The sequence below is a fragment of the Tursiops truncatus genome, chromosome 6 (assembly GCF_011762595.2).
Source record: "Tursiops truncatus isolate mTurTru1 chromosome 6, mTurTru1.mat.Y, whole genome shotgun sequence".
Lineage (NCBI taxonomy): Eukaryota > Metazoa > Chordata > Mammalia > Artiodactyla > Delphinidae > Tursiops > Tursiops truncatus.
This window is the reverse complement of record NC_047039.1, coordinates 107,633,892-107,651,191: the sequence shown is the minus strand read 5'-3', so window position 1 is coordinate 107,651,191 and position 17,300 is coordinate 107,633,892. Positions and strand designations below refer to the sequence as shown.

Here is a 17,300-nt window from a genome sequence, read left to right as displayed (position 1 = left end):
GTTCCTGACCCCAGGGCATTCCATCACCCAAGATGCTGCCTGTAAAGCTCCGTGTAAGTGACTAGTAATGAGCTCTGTGGGAAGTGCTCACACTGCTGTCTCCCACCATCCCCAGAAGGCTCAGATAAGAAGCCATTGGAGCTCCAGAGGTAGGGGACGATTTTCAGCTCAGGAGCTGGGGATGGGGAGATCAAGGAAGGCTTTCTGGAGGAGGAGGCATTGAAACCAAGCCATTGCAGTTGACCAGGAATATTCACCAACATCCTCTCTCCAAACAGAAAGCTGGAAAGGAGATAAAGATAAGCAGAGATGGGTGGTAGAGTGATCCAGGCAGAGGTAAGAGTGTGGGCGCGGTCAGAAAGCAAGCTTGAGTGAGCCCGGGAAATGCAGCCCAGGGCTGTAGCAAGTTGAGCAGGAGCTGCTCCCAGGATTTGGGCCCTGGCTCCTCATCCCGAGCCCTGACACCACAGGGGGGACAGAGGCCTCAGGTAGAACCAGCACCAAAGCCAGTGGTGGACCACACAGGGGCATATTTCAGCACCCCATAAATCCCAGCTGCCTGGAAAGGTAATGAGATCCCCATCACTGATGGTAGTGAGATCCCTGTGAGGATTAGCTTTGTATTTTTCCCTCAGTTTACTGGGCTGAAAAATGTAATTTAAAAATGCTATAAAAGAAATAATACCTGCTCACTGGAGCTGATTAAAGAATCCCTTGAAGTATGAACTCAAAGCAGTGTTAGTTGTGGCTTCAAGCCTCAGAAGAGGGTGGAATCAATAGTCGGTTACCAAAAGTCCATTCCTGACCTTACGTACTCAGCTTCCAGAGCTCCAGGGTTTCTCAGATCGTGATGTGAGTACTTTGATTCTAAGGCAAGGATTCTAAAGTTCCAAGACCGTAAAACTCCAAGCTCCATGCTCAGAGCTTCAGATGTATTTACAGAAAATAATCAAATATCTGAGACCCAGAGAGGTGGACTCACCTGCCTAAGGTCACACAGCCTGTCAAAAGGATTTGAACTCCAGGCCAGACTGATGCAGAGTCAGTGATGACTCCCTTTGTGCGGAAGAGCCTATGATTCTAGGACCAAAAGTCCAGATTCTAAGACACTAAGCTTGAAAACAATAGCAAGCATTTACTGAGCACTTGTTTTATGTCTGGCAACTTACATGCATCAGCTCAGCCAATGCTGACAAGAGTTCTGTGAGGTCAGCACAGGTATGTTTTCCAGATGAGTAAATCTGGGCTCCAGGAGAAGGGACTTGGTTGGGTGGAGGTGGGGCACCGCTAGTTGAACCCAGATTGATTCCCAAACCATTGAGCCTTACTGAGTCTCTGCCCTCCCCACCCCCCCAAGTCTGTCAGTGGAATATCCCGCAATTCCCAGCAGAGTCCCTGATTCCAAATCAGAGATGAGAAATCCTGGGCTCTGGGAGATTTCCCGAGGCCACAAAGGATTTGGTCAAACATATACAGGGATTTTTCCAGCTTTAGATATGATTTAGTTCAAAGTCTCTGCCCGCTCCGGGTCAGTGAGGGGTGAGACGAGTGGGGGCGGCAGGACACCCCCCCTCCCTTGCCGACCCAGGGGTCCCCACCCCATCCTTCTGCCCCCCGTGAAGCCCCCCTTGGCAGGTCCCCCGTTCAGCATCCCCAGACTACAGGCTGCCGGGGCGCGTGGGGCTGGAGCTCTGGGGGCTAGGGGCGGGGAGCCGGGGGCGGGCGGAGGGAGGAACAATGGCCCCCTCCCCTCCCGGGGCCGGCAGGAGGGTGGGGTCTCCCCGCCCCGCCTCCCCGCTCCTCCCCCGACAAGGCGATGAGGTAATCGCGCCGCCGAGAGGCAAGCGCAGCCGGTGCCCAGCCCGGTCGGTCCCGCGCCCCTGCCCCGCCGGCAGCCGTCCCCCGCACAGTCCCGGCCTTGGCCGCCCGGCCCCACCATGACCGAGCGGTGCAGCCTGTGGAGCGCCCTGTCGGCCGCCGCCTGCTGCTTCTACCGCGGCTCCTTCGTGCAGGTGCAGGTGAGGGGGCGGCTCGGCCCCCGCCAGGCGCTCCGGGCTGGGACCCCTGGCCACTCGCCCCCGGAACCGGGGAGCCGCAGCCCGTGACGCCGCGCAGGGTCCGGCCAGGCAGGGGCTGCGGGCTGCAGGCTGAGGGCTGCGGGAGGGGGCGGGGTCGCCCCAACCTCACCTCTGGGCGCCCAGACGCTCCGCAGGGTGAGGGTCCAGCTGCCACTCCCGAGACTCGGGGCTGCGGAGGCTACCGTTCCGGTCCTGCCTCCTCTGCAGGATGGAGCTGAGCTGGGGCGTTGGGTACCTGGAGATGAGGTCCCCGGCGTCCTGCCGGTCCTCCAGCGAGCACTCCGGCCCCTGCGGCTGACCCGGGCAGCCTGACTCCCCATTGTACCGGGGGCGCTGGGCCGGGGTCCAAAGGCTGAGTGAGGGGTGGGAAGCTGAGGGGATGCTGCGGGTGCCGAGGCTGGGGCCAGAGCGCCTGCAACCCTCCTGCCCTCTAGGTGGGCTTGGACGTGCTCCGGGCGCGGGTCTCCTAGCCTAGCTGGCCGGTCAGTGCGGGACGGCGCCGTGGCGGTGAAAGGGTTAAACGGAAGGGGGTGGAGGGGAGGACCCGGACCCCGCCTCTCTGCGGAGCATCATCTGCGGATGGCTTTGCTTAGGGTTGCGAGACTTAAGGGAGCTAGAGGGGACTTGCTGGGCACCGGCTGGTGAGAAGGGGTTAAGACCCTGACTCGGGGTCTCCGCGCTTTTGCTTCCCGAGCCCCCTGGGGGACGCGGGGCGCATCACCTCTGCGCTCCCCCAGGCTCACACACGCTCCGAGCCCGCCTGAATGACTGCCCCGCCGGCGGCTGAGCGCAGCATCCCCGCACCCGCCAATCAGGAGCTCGCAGGCCGGGAGGCGGTGAGATCATCTCTGGCCAATAGCAGTGCAGCGGGAGCAGGGATGCTGCATTCGCGCCCCAGCACCCACCCTCCTTGGGAGCTAGGGACCCCCGGGTCGAAGGTGAGGAATCACAGAGACCCTAGGGTTCCCTAACCTCAGGTGTGTGGGAGGACCAAGTTTGTCCCTCCAGGTTCTCCCTGACCATTGATTATGGTTGGAAAAGTGGAGCCCGATCTCCCACCCACCATTTACAGATGAAGCTACCCAGGCCCAGAAAGGGAAACTGATTGGCTCAAGGTCATACAGTGGCAGGCAGAGTCTCGAGGCCAGGTTCTTTACCACACAGCCCCTCCCCTTCTTTGCCCCCTGTCCCCCTTGCTCCAGCTGTGGAACTGGGGCAACTTCTCAATTGCATGCTCTTTGTCAAGGAGGAGTCTCCCCTGTGACTTCCACTGTTCCCTCTCCAGGGTGTGGTGTGGTATAGGGGAGGGGCCAGGACCCTGAAGAATAGGGAACCCCATGGAGGAGTGTAGGTATCTGAGTTAGCTAATCTCAGTTCACCCCGGACCTCCCTGCCTTTCTGGGGTATTGGTTTCTACCCTGGGCGGAGGATGTACAGAATCCCCATCCTCAGGCCTTGCCTTTTCTGGAGCACTCATCTCCATCATCCACTCCCACCATCGGTCGCCAGAGCCCTACAGGTACCTCAAAGCCCAAATTTGTATGGGCCCATCCCCAAGCTGCTCCTGCCCCAGCCTTGCCCACCTTGGAGAGTGTCTCATTGTCCTCCCAGGCTCTCTACCTGGAATCCTCTCTGACTCCTCCGCCCTCTTCCCCACACCTGATCAATGGTTGTGTAAACACCCTTCCCCCAGTTCCCATCCCCATACCCCACCCTCCCCTGCCATTGCCTGGAAAACACTAGGCCATCTCCACGCAGTGGATGGAACCTGCCCCAACACTTTAGAAACCTTCTGCAGCTCTGCTGTGGCCTCTGGGTAAACCCCAGCTCCCCAAGGCAGCCTCACAGCCCTGCCACGCCTGCCCCTGCCACCCCCAGCCCTTTCGAAGCTTCTCCTCCCGCCCCCAGGGCCTTGGCTCTGCCTATAGGGCCCTGACTCTGCCACTGTCTTCCCAGAGCTCTTTCCTGCCCACCTGCCTGTCCCCACCCTGATGCTTTTGCTTGGCTCCATCCGGCCTCAGTGGGGACGGCACTTCTTCAGGGACTCCCTGACCAGATGAGGAGGGACATGCTCATCTGCTCCTGGAGCTCCCTGTGCATCTCTGAACATCCAGAGATCCTGGGGTTGCTTGTCAGTATCTGTGTGGCTCCCCCAGGACAGAGGCCGCCTGTCCTGATGACCTTGGGCTCAGCCCTTGGCACAGGACCTGTCCCAGAGTAGAGGTTCAGTGTTGAAACAATGGAGTCAGAGACTCTAGATATCTCTGAAGCTGGGAACCAGGATGTCTTGGCAGCAGTGTAGACTGAGGTAAATCAAGGCAGTGGGAGCAGAGGTGTGGAGAATGGAGCAGCAGGGTTAGGCTCTGAGAACTGTGAAAGGTCAGAGGAGGCAGGGACTGGACTAGAGGATGCTGGACCCTGGTGAGGAGCGGGTCCTGGGGAGAGATTGCCCTTTAGTGCCCCCCTTCATCTGTCCTGCTGCTTGGCCAGGTCTGGGCCATATCTTTCTGTCCTGAACCAGCCATCATTGCGGTCTGGAATTGGGGGAAGGGAGAGGAAGCAATGTTACGTGTTCTGGCAGTGACAAGGACATCTGTGGGCTAGTTGCAGTGCTCTGGAGTATTGTCTCCTTTCATCGTTGCAATCCTGTGAAGCAGGTTCTGCAATTGTTCCCATTTTACAGAGGAAGAAACTGAGGCCTGGGGAACACGCAAGACAGCCAGGATTGGGCTGGGCTTCATGGTGGGGGCACACCTGGCAGCAGGGGCTCCCCTCCCCCTGTTCTTAGGCCTCCAACCCCAGACCACAGTAACCAGGAAACCAGGAATCTCCCCCTTAGGCAGGTGGAAGGGGGTGTTGTCCTGAGCATTATCTCCAGTGAGTGACCTCGGGCTTCCCTGCTGGGCTGCAGTTTCCCCATCTAGCAAGGATTGCTTGAGACAGCAAGGAAGAAAGGGCTTTGGGAACTGTAGAGGACATCACAGGTGTCTTTAGGCAGGGGGGTGCTCTGCTACCGTGTTTGTAGCTGCCTCCTCGACGCCTGTATAAGTCACCGTCCCAGAATGTATCCTCGTGCATTCAGCCCTGTTTTTGTCCATGCTTTTGCCTGGGTACCTGCTGTGTTATATACGTTTAGAAATCCTCCCTCCCTCCACTTCAAGATCAGTTTGGTGTCTTTGGTGCAGAATGAGTGTTTGTGATTGCCATCTCCTCCAGCAAGTCTTCCTGGACCACTCCACCTGGCCTAGACTTCATCTCCTCCCTTTGAAAAGCTACTCGGCACTTTGCCGCTGTCCAGTGTTGTGGTGCTGACCTCAAATGCTCATGTCGCTTTTTAAAAATATTTATTTATTTATTTGGCTGCGTCAGGTCTTAGTTGCAGCGCACAGGATTCTCTCTAGTTGTGGCATGCGGGCTCAGTAGTTGCAGTGCACAGGCTCTCTTGTTGTGGCACGCAAACTCTAAAGCGTGCTCTTAGTTGCCCCGTGGCCTAGCTGCCCTGCGGCATGTGGGATCTTAGTTCCCTGACCAGGGATCGAACCTGCGTCCTCTGCATTGGAAGGTGGATTCCTAACCACTGGACCACCAGGGAAGTCCCTCAAATGCTCATGTCGCTTTTGCCTCCCCTCTTAGACTAGGAGCTTCCTTGAGGACAGGTTTATTTATTGACTTATCTACCCTGGCACATAGTTCAGAGCCTAGAACACAGTAGGCACTTTTTGGTGGATTTAATTGAGATTCCGTTACTCCTGCTGGGATAGGGACTCCTGCGTGAGGATCTGTGCCTAAGTGTTCCCAGGGTCCCAGGATGGAATGAGTTCACCTGGGGTGGTGGAGGTTGGGAGGGAAGGAGGAAGGGGCTTCAGTTTGGATGCCAACTTTTGCTGTCTCCTGCCCAGTTCTCCAAGGAGAAGTACATCCTGGACTCATCGCCTGAGAAATTGCACAAAGAGTTGGAGGAAGAGCTCAAACTCAGCAGCACAGATCTCCGCAGCCACGCCTGGTACCATGGCCGCATCCCCCGTGAGGTGAGCGGGCCCCGAGCTGGGACCTCAGCCCTAGACCCACCGCCTCGGCCAGCCCCAGCCCAGAGAAGCTCTGACTATTGTTTGGTGGGTTCAATCAGAGTAGCCTGGGATGAGGTCTAGTTCTGCCATTTACTGACTGTGTGACCTTGAACAAGTCACTTCACCTCTCTGAGCCCCAGTTTCCTTATCTATAAGATGGAGGATAATAATAGTGCCTACCTTAAAGGTTGGTTGTGAGAATTAAATGAACTAGTGCATGTGAAGTTCTTAACACGATGTCTGACATGCAGTGAGCTCAATGAACGTTGTCCTTTATGGTGGTGGTGGTTATTATTACTATGATTATTTTTACTGTTATTGTTATAGGTCTATACATCAGCCTCTTGTGTGTTTGGTCAGTGCATATCAGTCCTTAGGCTGCTCAATTTTGACAAAGTTGAATTTCTGGGCTGAGGCTGATAGTCACCTGTTCCCTTTTACATTCATGCTGTAAATCTTTGTCGAGTATCAGCTCTGTCAGGTCCTGTGCTGGGCACCAAGGATGCAGAGATAAAATAGGTGGTGGCTTCCCTTGAGGGCTGGTATCCCAGGGTAGGGGTTGACAGGCAGGCAGACCGTCAGAGCCCAGTGGGAGAAGTGCAAGAATGGAGCACCCAGCAGGGAGTGTGGGCTGCCCCGAGGAAGGGGTGCTGAGGAGAGAGGCCATTATGAGATGGATAGGAGTTCACCAGGTGGGCAGGATGGGAAGGATGTTCCAGGCCGAGAAAGTAGCTTGAGGTACAAAGGCCCAGAGATGTGCCAGAGCACTGGGTGTTAGGAGGAATGAGGATTGAGAATCCACTCTGCCCAACGTGAGACCTGAGAAGGAGTAGGTCTGAGACCTGAGTTTCAGATCATGGCGACCCCCATCCCAGGGTGTTATGTCCTCCCATGCCTGAGCCTCTGTTTCCCGGACCCAGGGCCTCTGGCTGAGTTGCACCCTCTGAATCTGGGTCAGAGGGTGCAACTCCCAAGCTTCAGATATCTCTGTTCACTGTGTCCCCCAGATCCCGGGTCTGGCCCTCTCTGCCCCTGCCCCGCCCCAGCCTGACCCTTGCCTCTCGCAGGTCTCCGAGACTCTGGTGCAGCGCAATGGTGACTTCCTCATCCGGGACTCGCTCACCAGCCTGGGCGACTATGTGCTCACCTGCCGCTGGCGCAACCAGGCCTTGCACTTCAAGATCAACAAGGTGGTGGTGAAGGCGGGTGAGAGCTACACCCACATCCAGTACCTGTTCGAGCAGGAGAGCTTCGACCACGTGCCGGCCCTTGTGCGGTATCACGTGGGCAGCCGCAAGGCTGTGTCAGAGCAGAGTGGAGCCATCATCTACTGCCCCGTCAACCGCACCTTCCCGCTGCGCTACCTGGAGGCCTGCTACGGCCTGGGCCAGGGCAGTGGCAAGGCTGCCAGCCCCGCCAGCCCCTCAGGCCCCAAGGGCAGCCACGTGAAGCGGCGCAGCGTCACCATGACCGACGGGCTCACCGCCGACAAGGTCACCCGCAGTGATGGCTGCCCCACCAGGTGAGTGAGAACCTATGCTAGGCCTCAGGCTCCCCATCTGTCAAATGGGGGTGTTGGTCATGAGAGTGCGGGTGAGAAAGGGGAGGCCCAGTCACACGGGTCTGAGGTGCTATGACTGCCCTGGAGCCTTGGTGTGTGGGGAAGGACAGGAGGAAGCTCAGGCTGTGCTGAGTAGAAGTCTGGAGCGCAGGTTGCCATCCCAGCTCTGCTACAACTAGCTGTGCACCCTTGGCCCTGGCATTCCTCCTCTCTTGCCTCCATGTTCCTACCTATAAAAGGCCCTCACTCAGAAAGCCCTCTCTGGCCTAGGGGGAGCCCTGGGTGCTGTCCTGTCCCAGGCAGGGACCTGGTCCTTGTTGCCAGCCCACCCCACCCTACCAAACTAGGCCAAGGTGGGCATCAGGGCAGAGGGCTTTGTAGGATGCAAGCCATTGCACAGGGAATGGAATGTTCTCAGCGACATTTTTGATGACACCCAGTTGTCTGGGGCTAGGTGACACCGGGCACTGATCCCAGGAAAAGCCACAGCAGCCAATCATTCCTGAGGCCCTACTGTGTACCTGGCCCTCTCCTGGTGCTCTTGCGCCCAACTTCAGTGACTCCCACGTCCCCCTGGGAGGTGGCTTCTGTCCATGCCCCTACTTTGTAGTTGAGGAAATAGGCTTGGAAAGGGGCAGCCGCTTGCTAGAGAGTGGTAGGACCCAGATTCTAACCCAGGCCCTCAACTCCGAAGTCTGTGCCCCTAATTTCTATGGCCTCCCTGGCTGTTTGCAGCAAGACCTGCCATCCTGTGCCACCAGCACTTGGATAGGTCCCATCTCCCTGGGCCTGGGCTGGGTGCTGTCAGCCAAGGAATCACTGGTTGGGTACCCTGTGGGGAGTAGCCACTTGGCCTGTGGTTTGGAACCAGTGATCAAAACGGTGCCAGGATCCACAGGCCATGTGAGCCCAAGGCATCCTGGGTATAGTATGGGAGCAGTGAGGAGGGGCCAGGCTGGTGGGCCTGGCTCCCTTGGCCTGCCCACCTTTCCTGCTAGCCCCTCTCCCCAGACTGTTCTGCAAGTTGGGGGCAAGGTTCCCAGGGAAGAGAACAGTTGTGCAGGTTGTGGACTGCACAAGCCTTTCCTCCTCTGGGCTTTAGTTTTTGTACCTGTCAGTTGGGAGGTTGGACTTGATAATCTCCAAGCCTTTTCTGCCTTTGAAGTTCAGCAGATCTTGGATGGAGGCAGAGGTGGGGGTCCTAATACTAGCTGAGGACCCTGACCTCTGGGATCTCTGCTCATGAAGGTGTCTGCTCCACAGCACATCACTGCCCCACCCCCGGGAATCCATCCGCAACTGTGCACTGAGCATGGACCAGATCCCAGACCTGCACTCTCCCGTGTCCCCCATCTCTGAGAGCCCCAGCTCCCCTGCCTATAGTACCGGTATGTCCAGCGGAGGGGGTAGGGGCAGGTGGGGGGATCTGGTGGGAGTAGCCCTGTGTGCGCACGTGTGCACTATCTTTGACGACTTCTGTTATAGTGTGTGATCATGTGTGTTTCTACCTCTTTTCTGAGAGCAATGCCCTGCAAGAGTTGACACTAAAAACTTGCCAGCAGAACTATCGATGTTGACGTGCAAAACATATCCATGGCTTGTTCATTCTGCAACGACTCATTGAGTCCCTGTTGGGTACCAGGCACTGTGCATGTGGTTTCCAGTGCATTCTCCTGAATGTTACTGAATCTGGCTCCAGTGCTGTGAAGTGCGTGTGGTCAGCAACACTCAGCCCCCATTGGTCAAGTGCCTCCGTGTGTGGTGCTCTGCCAGGCCCTGCATCAGCTGGGACTTAATGCGTCCCGGATTCCAAATGGTGGGCTCAGACCGGACTCGTCATGCTTGCTTTAGTCTTTTAAATAGACTTTTTCAGAAAAGTTCTAGATTCACAGCAAAATTGAGCAGGAAGCACAGAGCGCTGTGCTTTTTTTAAATACAAAGAAAATTTCTACTGTAGAAACATGCCGCTAGTTCACTTCTGGAAGAAAACAAGTGTTTTCAACAGGCCGTACTGCCTATTGCCCACCTGGCAGGAAAAGCTCACAGACGGAGGTGCATCCCGGGAGGAACCTTTGCTGGGAGACACTGTTCCCATGTTGCTGTCTATATGGGTTGTCACAAATTCTTCTCTAAACACAGGCCTGGCAGCTTGTCATAACTGCCACCTTGCCTTCAAAACAACACCCTTGGGTGTAAATGTTAAAATGCCTTGCCACAAATTATTTATCGGACAATTTCTAAGCAACGCGGCTCAGGGAAGTACCCAGGAGTGAGGACTTAACACCTGGTTTTAAATCCCAGCTCTATGCTTTGCTGGCTGGGTGACCTCAGGCAGGTCAGCTGGCCTCTCTGAGCCTCAGTTTTCTCATCTGGAGAATGGGGATCATAAAAGTACTGACGCACAGGATGTTGAGAGGGTTAAACGGACTAATGTGCAGAGAAGGATCTCGTAGCCAGTAAGAGCTCAATAAACATCACCTCTAATTTTGGATGATGGTTACTGTTTTGACTGGTATATCTCCAGCATGTCACCAGTTCCCAGGACACATGTACTCAATAAATCGTTATTACTAATTCATTGAGAAATAATTCCATACGATGAACTCCAGCAAGTGCTTAGCTTTTCTGAATCACGGAAAGCTCCTTCAGGTAGCTCCGTCGTTCCCCAAGGCTACAGCAGCCTTAGGGTAGGGAAGTGAGACTCCTGGGGTCCAGGTAATTTCAGAGTACCACTGAGAGCTGGTCAGTGTGCCAGAGTCCGCTGTGCTGGGCCTGGGTCCAGGGAGGTGGGGCTATCACCCATGTAGGGTGGATGGAGCCTGTCCTTTGGGAAGGGGGTGGGGGAACCTCACTGCGTGGGGAGTCATGGAAACTAGTCCTCTCTCTTTATCTCCCTGCAGTGACCCGTGTCCACACCGCCCCTGCCGCCCCCTCAGCCACAGCGCTGCCTGCCTCCCCTGTCACCCGCCGCTCCAGTGAACCCCAGCTGTGTCCTGGAAGTGCCGGGGAGTCGGACAAGGGCCCTTACTCCAGCCCCCCCCACACCCGCTGCGAGGCCTCCCCATCACCGTCGCTCAGCAGCTACAGCGACCCGGACTCTGGCCATTACTGCCAGCTGCAGCCTCCTGTCCGTGGCAGCCGAGAGTGGGCAGCAGCCGAGGCCTCCAGCCGCCAGGCCAGGAGCTATGGGGAGAGGCTTAAGGAACTGTCAGAAAATGGGGCCCCCGAAGGGGACTGGGGTAGGACCTTCACAGTCCCCATCGTGGAAGCCACCTCTTCCTTCAACCCAGCTACCTTCCAGTCACTACTGATCCCCAAAGATAACCGGCCACTGGAGATGGGCCTCCTGCGTAAAGTCAAGGAGCTGCTGGCAGAGGTCGATGCCCGGACGCTGGCCCAGCATGTCACCAAGGTTGACTGCCTGGTAGGTGCTGGGTACACACTGGGGCAGGAGGAGCACCTCCATCCTCTGGCTTTGGGACAGGGGTCAGGGTGGTGAGGAGCTGGCCCCAAATTCCCAAGTATAGCGAATGGGCCTGGATTCTGACTTCATGGCCGTCCTTCACTTGCTGTGTGACTCTGACTAATCACTTTACCTGGGCCCCAATTTTCTCCTTTAAAAAAAGCAAAAACCGAGATATTCTTGTCAGTTTGGCACTGGAACCGAGGAGTCCTGAAAGCCAGTGGCGTCTGGCTGCCTGGGACACTTTCTGAGCCTGGTGAAAGTCAGTCTGGCTGGTCCAGGGAATATAACAGGCCCGACTTCCCGTGTCCACCCCCCCTAGTGGACAAAACTCATTGCCTAGGTCCATAAATTGTGAATGCCTGGGCCTTTGCTTTGAATGGATCTTGACCATCTAAGGACCCTGACTTGCTCTCAGTCTCAGTTTCTCTCTCTGAACTTTGTGGCGGGAGGGCACTGACTGCTTGGTTGCACTGGTCTCTGAGCTCAAGAAGCAAGAAAAGAAACAGTGCTGAGAGGTAGCTCTGTGAAGAGTGCTAGGCGTGAAGGGAGCAGCCCTGGGGTCTAGGCCCACTGTGTGACCTTGGACAAGCCCTTTCCCCACCGGACCTCAGGTTTGCCTTCTGGAATAAGGGTGTCCTGGGCACCTCTGGCCCATGTCAGACACCTCTGGGCATTTTCCCATTTATCCCGCGTTTCACAGATGGGGAGAATGAGGCTCATTTTGCTCCATGTCAGAGGGTTAGCAGTAGAGCTGGAATTCAAACCCAGCCTCCCAGCCAGGCTGCCCTCCAAGATAAAGCTCCCTGACTCCCAGATGGCTTGAGCTAGCCGTGACAGAAAATTAATCAGCCCTCTGGGCGTCCTTGTAGGTTGCTAGGATACTGGGCGTTACCAAGGAGATGCAGACCCTAATGGGAGTCCGCTGGGGCATGGAGCTGCTCACTCTCCCCCATGGCCGGCAGCTACGACTAGACCTGCTGGAAAGGTAAGGCGAGTACACAAGGGGACTCACGGGGAACCCCCTGGGCTACCGCGCGGCCCTTCGCTGTGGCCGGTTGGCCAATCACAGTCTCTCACCCCGGCTCCCAGGGATTCTGGCCACGCCCCCTATCCCGTTGACCAATCGCTCCTTCTCCATATCCAGCTCCAAGTAATCTTGGTTTCCCAAAGACCGAGTCCTTTATCTCCGAATTCACATTTTGCATCCTCTTGACCGATCACAATCTGTGAGCCTGACCCTCTCATCAGCTCTGGCTTCTCTCCTTTTCTTTCTTAGAACAGCTCTACCAGATGATTTCCGATGATTTCCGCTGATCGGTCACAAGCCTCTCAGCCTGGCGCTCTAGGGCCTCTGGCCCCGCCCCCTGACTTATACTGACCAATCAGAAGCCCTTAACTTTGCTTTTCCTCACTCTGGCCGCGCCCCCTAATCTCATTGACCCTTTACAATCTCTCGCTTTTGGCTCTGCCCTCCGCCCCTCAGCTCTCAACCACAAGGACCCCCAACCCTAGGTCCCTGGCCCCGCCCCTCTGACCTGGCTGCTCCGACAGGTTCCACACCATGTCCATCATGCTGGCCGTGGACATTCTGGGCTGCGCGGGCTCCGCTGAGGAGCGGGCAGCTCTTCTGCACAAGACCATCCAGCTGGCGGCCGAACTTCGGGGGACCATGGGAAACATGTTCAGCTTCGCTGCAGTCATGGGCGCCCTGGATATGGCCCAGGTACTGAGGGGCCCACACAGAGCTGGGCATAAGCTAGTCTCTGTCCGGAGGGGCCCTAGGATGTGTTCCTTTGGGATAGCTGTATATTGAATCAGGAAGAACTTTGTGACCTTCTAGGCAGCATTGGTGACAGGGTAACTGGGAGCACTGAGTCCTTTAAGTGCTGACCTGCTCCCAGACAAAGTCTTCCCTTTTCCCTGCTCTCAGTTTCCCTACCTGTAAAATGAATGAGGAGCATTATATGAGTTTAAAGAATAAATATAAAACGGCACTCATTTAGCAAGCACCGACTATATGCTGGGCGCTACATCGAGTACTTTAGAAGCACCAGTTCCTCAAAAAAAAGTCTCATGAAGGGAGTGCCTTTACTGTTCTCATTTCACTTATGGAGAAACTGAGGCAGAGCAGTACTTGCCTAAAGTCACATTCAGAGGCCGAAAAAGTTGGGATTCAAACTAGGTCTGTCTAATTTCACAGCCTGGACCTCATCCACACTACACTTCCTCTCCTTTGCCTCGTCAACAGTGACAGCAGGATCCCAGAGCAGTGGCTCAACTCCCAGCTCTGCCACTTATTTTTGGCATGACCTTGGGCAAGTCATTCGCCTCTCTGAGCCTTAGTTCCCTCATCTGTAAAATGGGTTGTTGGGAGAGCTTCATGGGAAACGTGTGAAAAGCAGTCAGCACTGTCCCAGATTCATGAATGGTGACTATACTAATAATTATTATCCCATATTTGGGTGTCCGCTGGGCAGAGTGGCCTGTGGCCCCAGCAGGCCCCTTCCCTGGCCGGTCGCTCACAGTCTGGTCTCCCCAGATTGCCCGGCTGGAGCAGACATGGGTGACTCTGCGGCAGCGACACACAGAGGGAGCCATCCTCTACGAGAAGAAGCTCAAGCCATTTCTCAAGAGCCTCAATGAAGGCAAAGGTACCTCTCCCACCTGGCTACGTGACCTTGGACAGGTTCCAGCCCTCTCTGGGCCAGCAAAGACTCTCCCCGTGGGGAGGATGATGAGGGCTTGACTGAGCTTTGTGCAGGCTGTCCCCCCACTCACTTTCTGCATCTGGCAACCGTGTATGCCACGTCCAGGTCCAGCCTCAGCCCTTGAGCTCGGCCAAGGCTGCAGTGGGTTCAGCTGGAGGAATCTGAAGGGTTTGTCTCAGGAGTCAGAATCCCTGGGGGCTCTCTCTGGGACCTCAGGCAGGCCCTTTCCCCTAAAACATCCTCGGTTTCTGGGACCCTGGTGGATGGCTGGGCCCTCGGAGACCTCTGAGCACCGTGTGTCCCTCCCTGCAGAAGGCCCGCCGCTGAGCAACACCACATTTCCTCACGTGCTGCCACTCATCACTCTGCTGGAGTGTGACTCCGCCCCGGCCGAGGGCCCCGAGCCCTGGGGCAGCACAGAGCACGGCGTGGAGGTGGTGCTGGCCCACCTGGAGGCTGCCCGCACCGTGGCACACCACGGCGGCCTGTATCACACCAATGCCGAGGTCAAGCTGCAGGGTGAGTCACGGGTCGCAGCTGCGGGCGATCCCGCCACTGATCCTGCCAGGCTGGGCCTCCCTCCACGTGACTTGCTCTCCCCTCTCCTCCAAACACCCCTTCACATTTCTCCATCCCTCCTTCCTGCATGTCCCCCTGGCTTCTTTTTCTCACCCCTTTTCTTCACCTATTCAGCAGTTGTTAGTGGCAGGCACCAGGTTGGGTGCGGGGGACAAAGAGATGATTCAGAGAGCACCATAGCTGTGTATCTTAGCTTCTCTGAGCCTCAGCTTTCTCATCTGTGAAGTGGGCATCCTAGCAGGCCTACTTTACAAGTTGTTTACAAAGCACTCGGCCTGGGGCCCTGGGGCTGAGGCAGACCTGCCCTGCCTTCAAGGAACTCACAGTCTAGTCAAAAAGTAGAACTCCTGGGCTTCCCTGGTGGCGCAGTAGTTAAGAATCCACCTGCCAATGCAGGGGACACAGGTTCAAGCCCTGGTCCAGGAAGATCCCACAGGCCACGGAGCAACTAAACCCGCGAGCCACAACTACTGAGCCTGCGCTCACGAGCCACAGCTACTGAAACCTGCACGCCTAGAGCCCGTGCTCCGCAACAAGAGAAGCCACCGCAATGAGAAGCCCGCACACCACAACGAAGAGTAGCCCCCGCTCACCGCAGCTAGAGAAAGCCCGCGCACAGCAACAAAGACCCAACACAGCCAAAAATAAATAAAATAAAATAAATTAATTTAAGAAAAAGTAGAACTCCTCCTTGTGGAAGGAGCAGAGAGATAGCGTCTTCAGATAATCCATCTTTTACTTTTCTAGGCAGTATTTAAGTCACAAAAGTTCTCTGTAGACCAATTGGAAATAACAGCTGAGCAAAACCAAGATAAAACAAATCACCAACAATTAGCTGGAGGTAAATGCCGTGAGCATCTGGCATGTGTCTTTCCTGCCTTTCTTCTTCAGAAAGGACAAAAAAGAAACTACTTTTTTACATTTACTTACAAAATATATACACATTTCTTAGGAAAATTTTTGGAATTTGCAGAAAAATACAAAAGAGAAAAGAAAAATCTCCCCCCCAAATTAATTTTTTTTTTTTTTTTTTTTTTTTTGGTACACGGGCCTCTCACTGTTGTGGCCTCTCCCGTTGCAGAGCACCGGCTCCGGATGCGCAGGCTCAGCGGCCATGGCTCACGGGCCCAGCCATTCCGCGGCATGTGGGATCTTCCCGGACTGGGGCACGAACCCGTGTCCCCTGCATCGGCAGGCGGACTCTCAACCACTGCGCCACCAGGGAAGCCCCCAAATTAATTTTAATATTTTATCTTCTAGTCATTTTTAAATTAGATGTTGCAAATAGTAGGACAAAGACTGGGTGCTAAACTGCTTGGTCATGTTCATCAGCAAACCTTGTGGGATCCCTGGTGGAGGTGGGGGGAGGTCCCTTGGAATGAGGCCCTGAGGCATGTGGTGGCTCCGAGCAGGAGTCCCAGCCTCCGCAGCTGGATGGTGGTTCCCTGACCCCTGTGCCCCACCCTGCAGGGTTCCAGGCCCGGCCAGAGCTCCTCGAGGTGTTCAGCACCGAGTTCCAGATGCGCCTTCTCTGGGGCAGCCAGGGCGCCAGCAGCAGCCAGGCCCGGCGCTATGAGAAGTTCGACAAGGTCCTCACCGCCCTGTCCCACAAACTGGAGCCTGCCGTCCGCTCTAGCGAGCTGTGACCCCCATGGACCCTTCCCCTCTGCAGCTGCGGGCAGCAACAGGGACAGAAGGGCACAGACCTTTCCCCAGAGCACCCCAGGGACACTGTGATCAGCCCGAGAACGTTCTGGGTTCAACTCCAGGATCTCCCTTGCACCTCCAGGGTCCTACGTGGACTCTGGGCTCCATCCCACCTGCTACTCACTCACCAAGTTTTCCTTCAGGAAGAACTGGAACCCCTGTTTCTCCCTCCAGCTTCTGCTTCTCCCCTTCCTGCTGAGGTGCCCTGTATTTGAGCCACGGGAGGCTTCTCACACCTCCTCACTCTTCTCCAGGCACCTGCCCCCACCCCCTCACTGACACCAATGCCTCCCTCTGGCTGTAAATACATCTGTCTGTTCTGTAAATAGATGTACAGAAGCCGTGTTCTTTCTTTCATATAATAAACTTTTATGACTCTTTCTTCTGTCTCTCAGGGGGCTTTGGGGTAGAAGGAAGTGTCTTTTCTCAGGTGAAAGGTGGAAAAATTCATTCAAAAAATACTTATTCAGCACTTGAAACATTCCAGATTGTACCAGGATCCAGAGTTACAGCCAGTTCTTAAAACCCAGTCCCTGTCCTGGGGGAGCTCACAGACCAGAAGGGAGATCAACAGCTAATTCCAACCAGTAGGAGAAATACTGACCTGCCCTGCTCCTTCCCCACTCCCTGCCTCAGCAGCCACAGCAAAGCATCCCGCAAATGTACAACCCAGGATCCCAGATGTTTGGGTGGAAGGGCTTTATGAAATCTAAGATTCCAGCTCCCCTCAGGAAAACAGAACTGGAGGGAGAAGGGACTTGCCCTGGGTCACAGCAGCAGAATGAGGAAGCCTGGAACCTGGGTGTCCTCGCCTGGAGTTCTTTCCTTTTCTCAACAGTGGGAACTACTAATTTCTTTTCAAGTTTTGAAACGTGGCCCCAGAAGTCTTCGTGTGTGTGTGTGTGTGTGTGTGTGTGTGTGTGTGTGTGTGTCAGGTGGGTGACGCAGGAAATCTTTGAGGAGGGCCATGAAAGCAGTTGTCTTGTTTTCATGGGTAGGGGAGGTAGGCAATGTGGATCAGCATGATTCCAGGCCAGGCTGGAGGCCTGGGGACCCTGTTCACTGAATTTGAAACTACTGGGGTCCTTTACCTTATGAATCCTTTGACCAACAGAGGATGGATGACAGTGCATT

The 17,300-nt window shown here is 55.6% G+C and overlaps 1 protein-coding gene across 10 annotated transcripts in view; it reads left to right on the top strand.

Annotated features, from left to right (window-relative positions):
- SH2D3C (SH2 domain containing 3C) overlaps positions 1 to 16,546 on the top strand; it is a 31,656-nt gene extending 15,110 nt beyond the window's left edge. For 2 of the 10 annotated variants that reach the window (XM_033858650.2, XM_073806639.1), the window contains exons 3-12: positions 279 to 336; positions 5,978 to 6,106; positions 7,213 to 7,667; positions 8,955 to 9,094; positions 10,607 to 11,130; positions 12,042 to 12,157; positions 12,724 to 12,895; positions 13,712 to 13,823; positions 14,193 to 14,399; positions 15,930 to 16,546. In XM_033858650.2, coding sequence (XP_033714541.1) covers positions 310 to 336; positions 5,978 to 6,106; positions 7,213 to 7,667; positions 8,955 to 9,094; positions 10,607 to 11,130; positions 12,042 to 12,157; positions 12,724 to 12,895; positions 13,712 to 13,823; positions 14,193 to 14,399; positions 15,930 to 16,105 — 2,058 coding nt within the window. In that variant the 5' untranslated portion in view covers positions 279 to 309 and the 3' untranslated portion in view covers positions 16,106 to 16,546. The other 8 variants (XM_033858644.2, XM_033858647.2, XM_073806635.1 and 5 more) reach the window with 7 other exon arrangements.
- Positions 16,547 to 17,300: the final 754 nt, after the last annotated feature.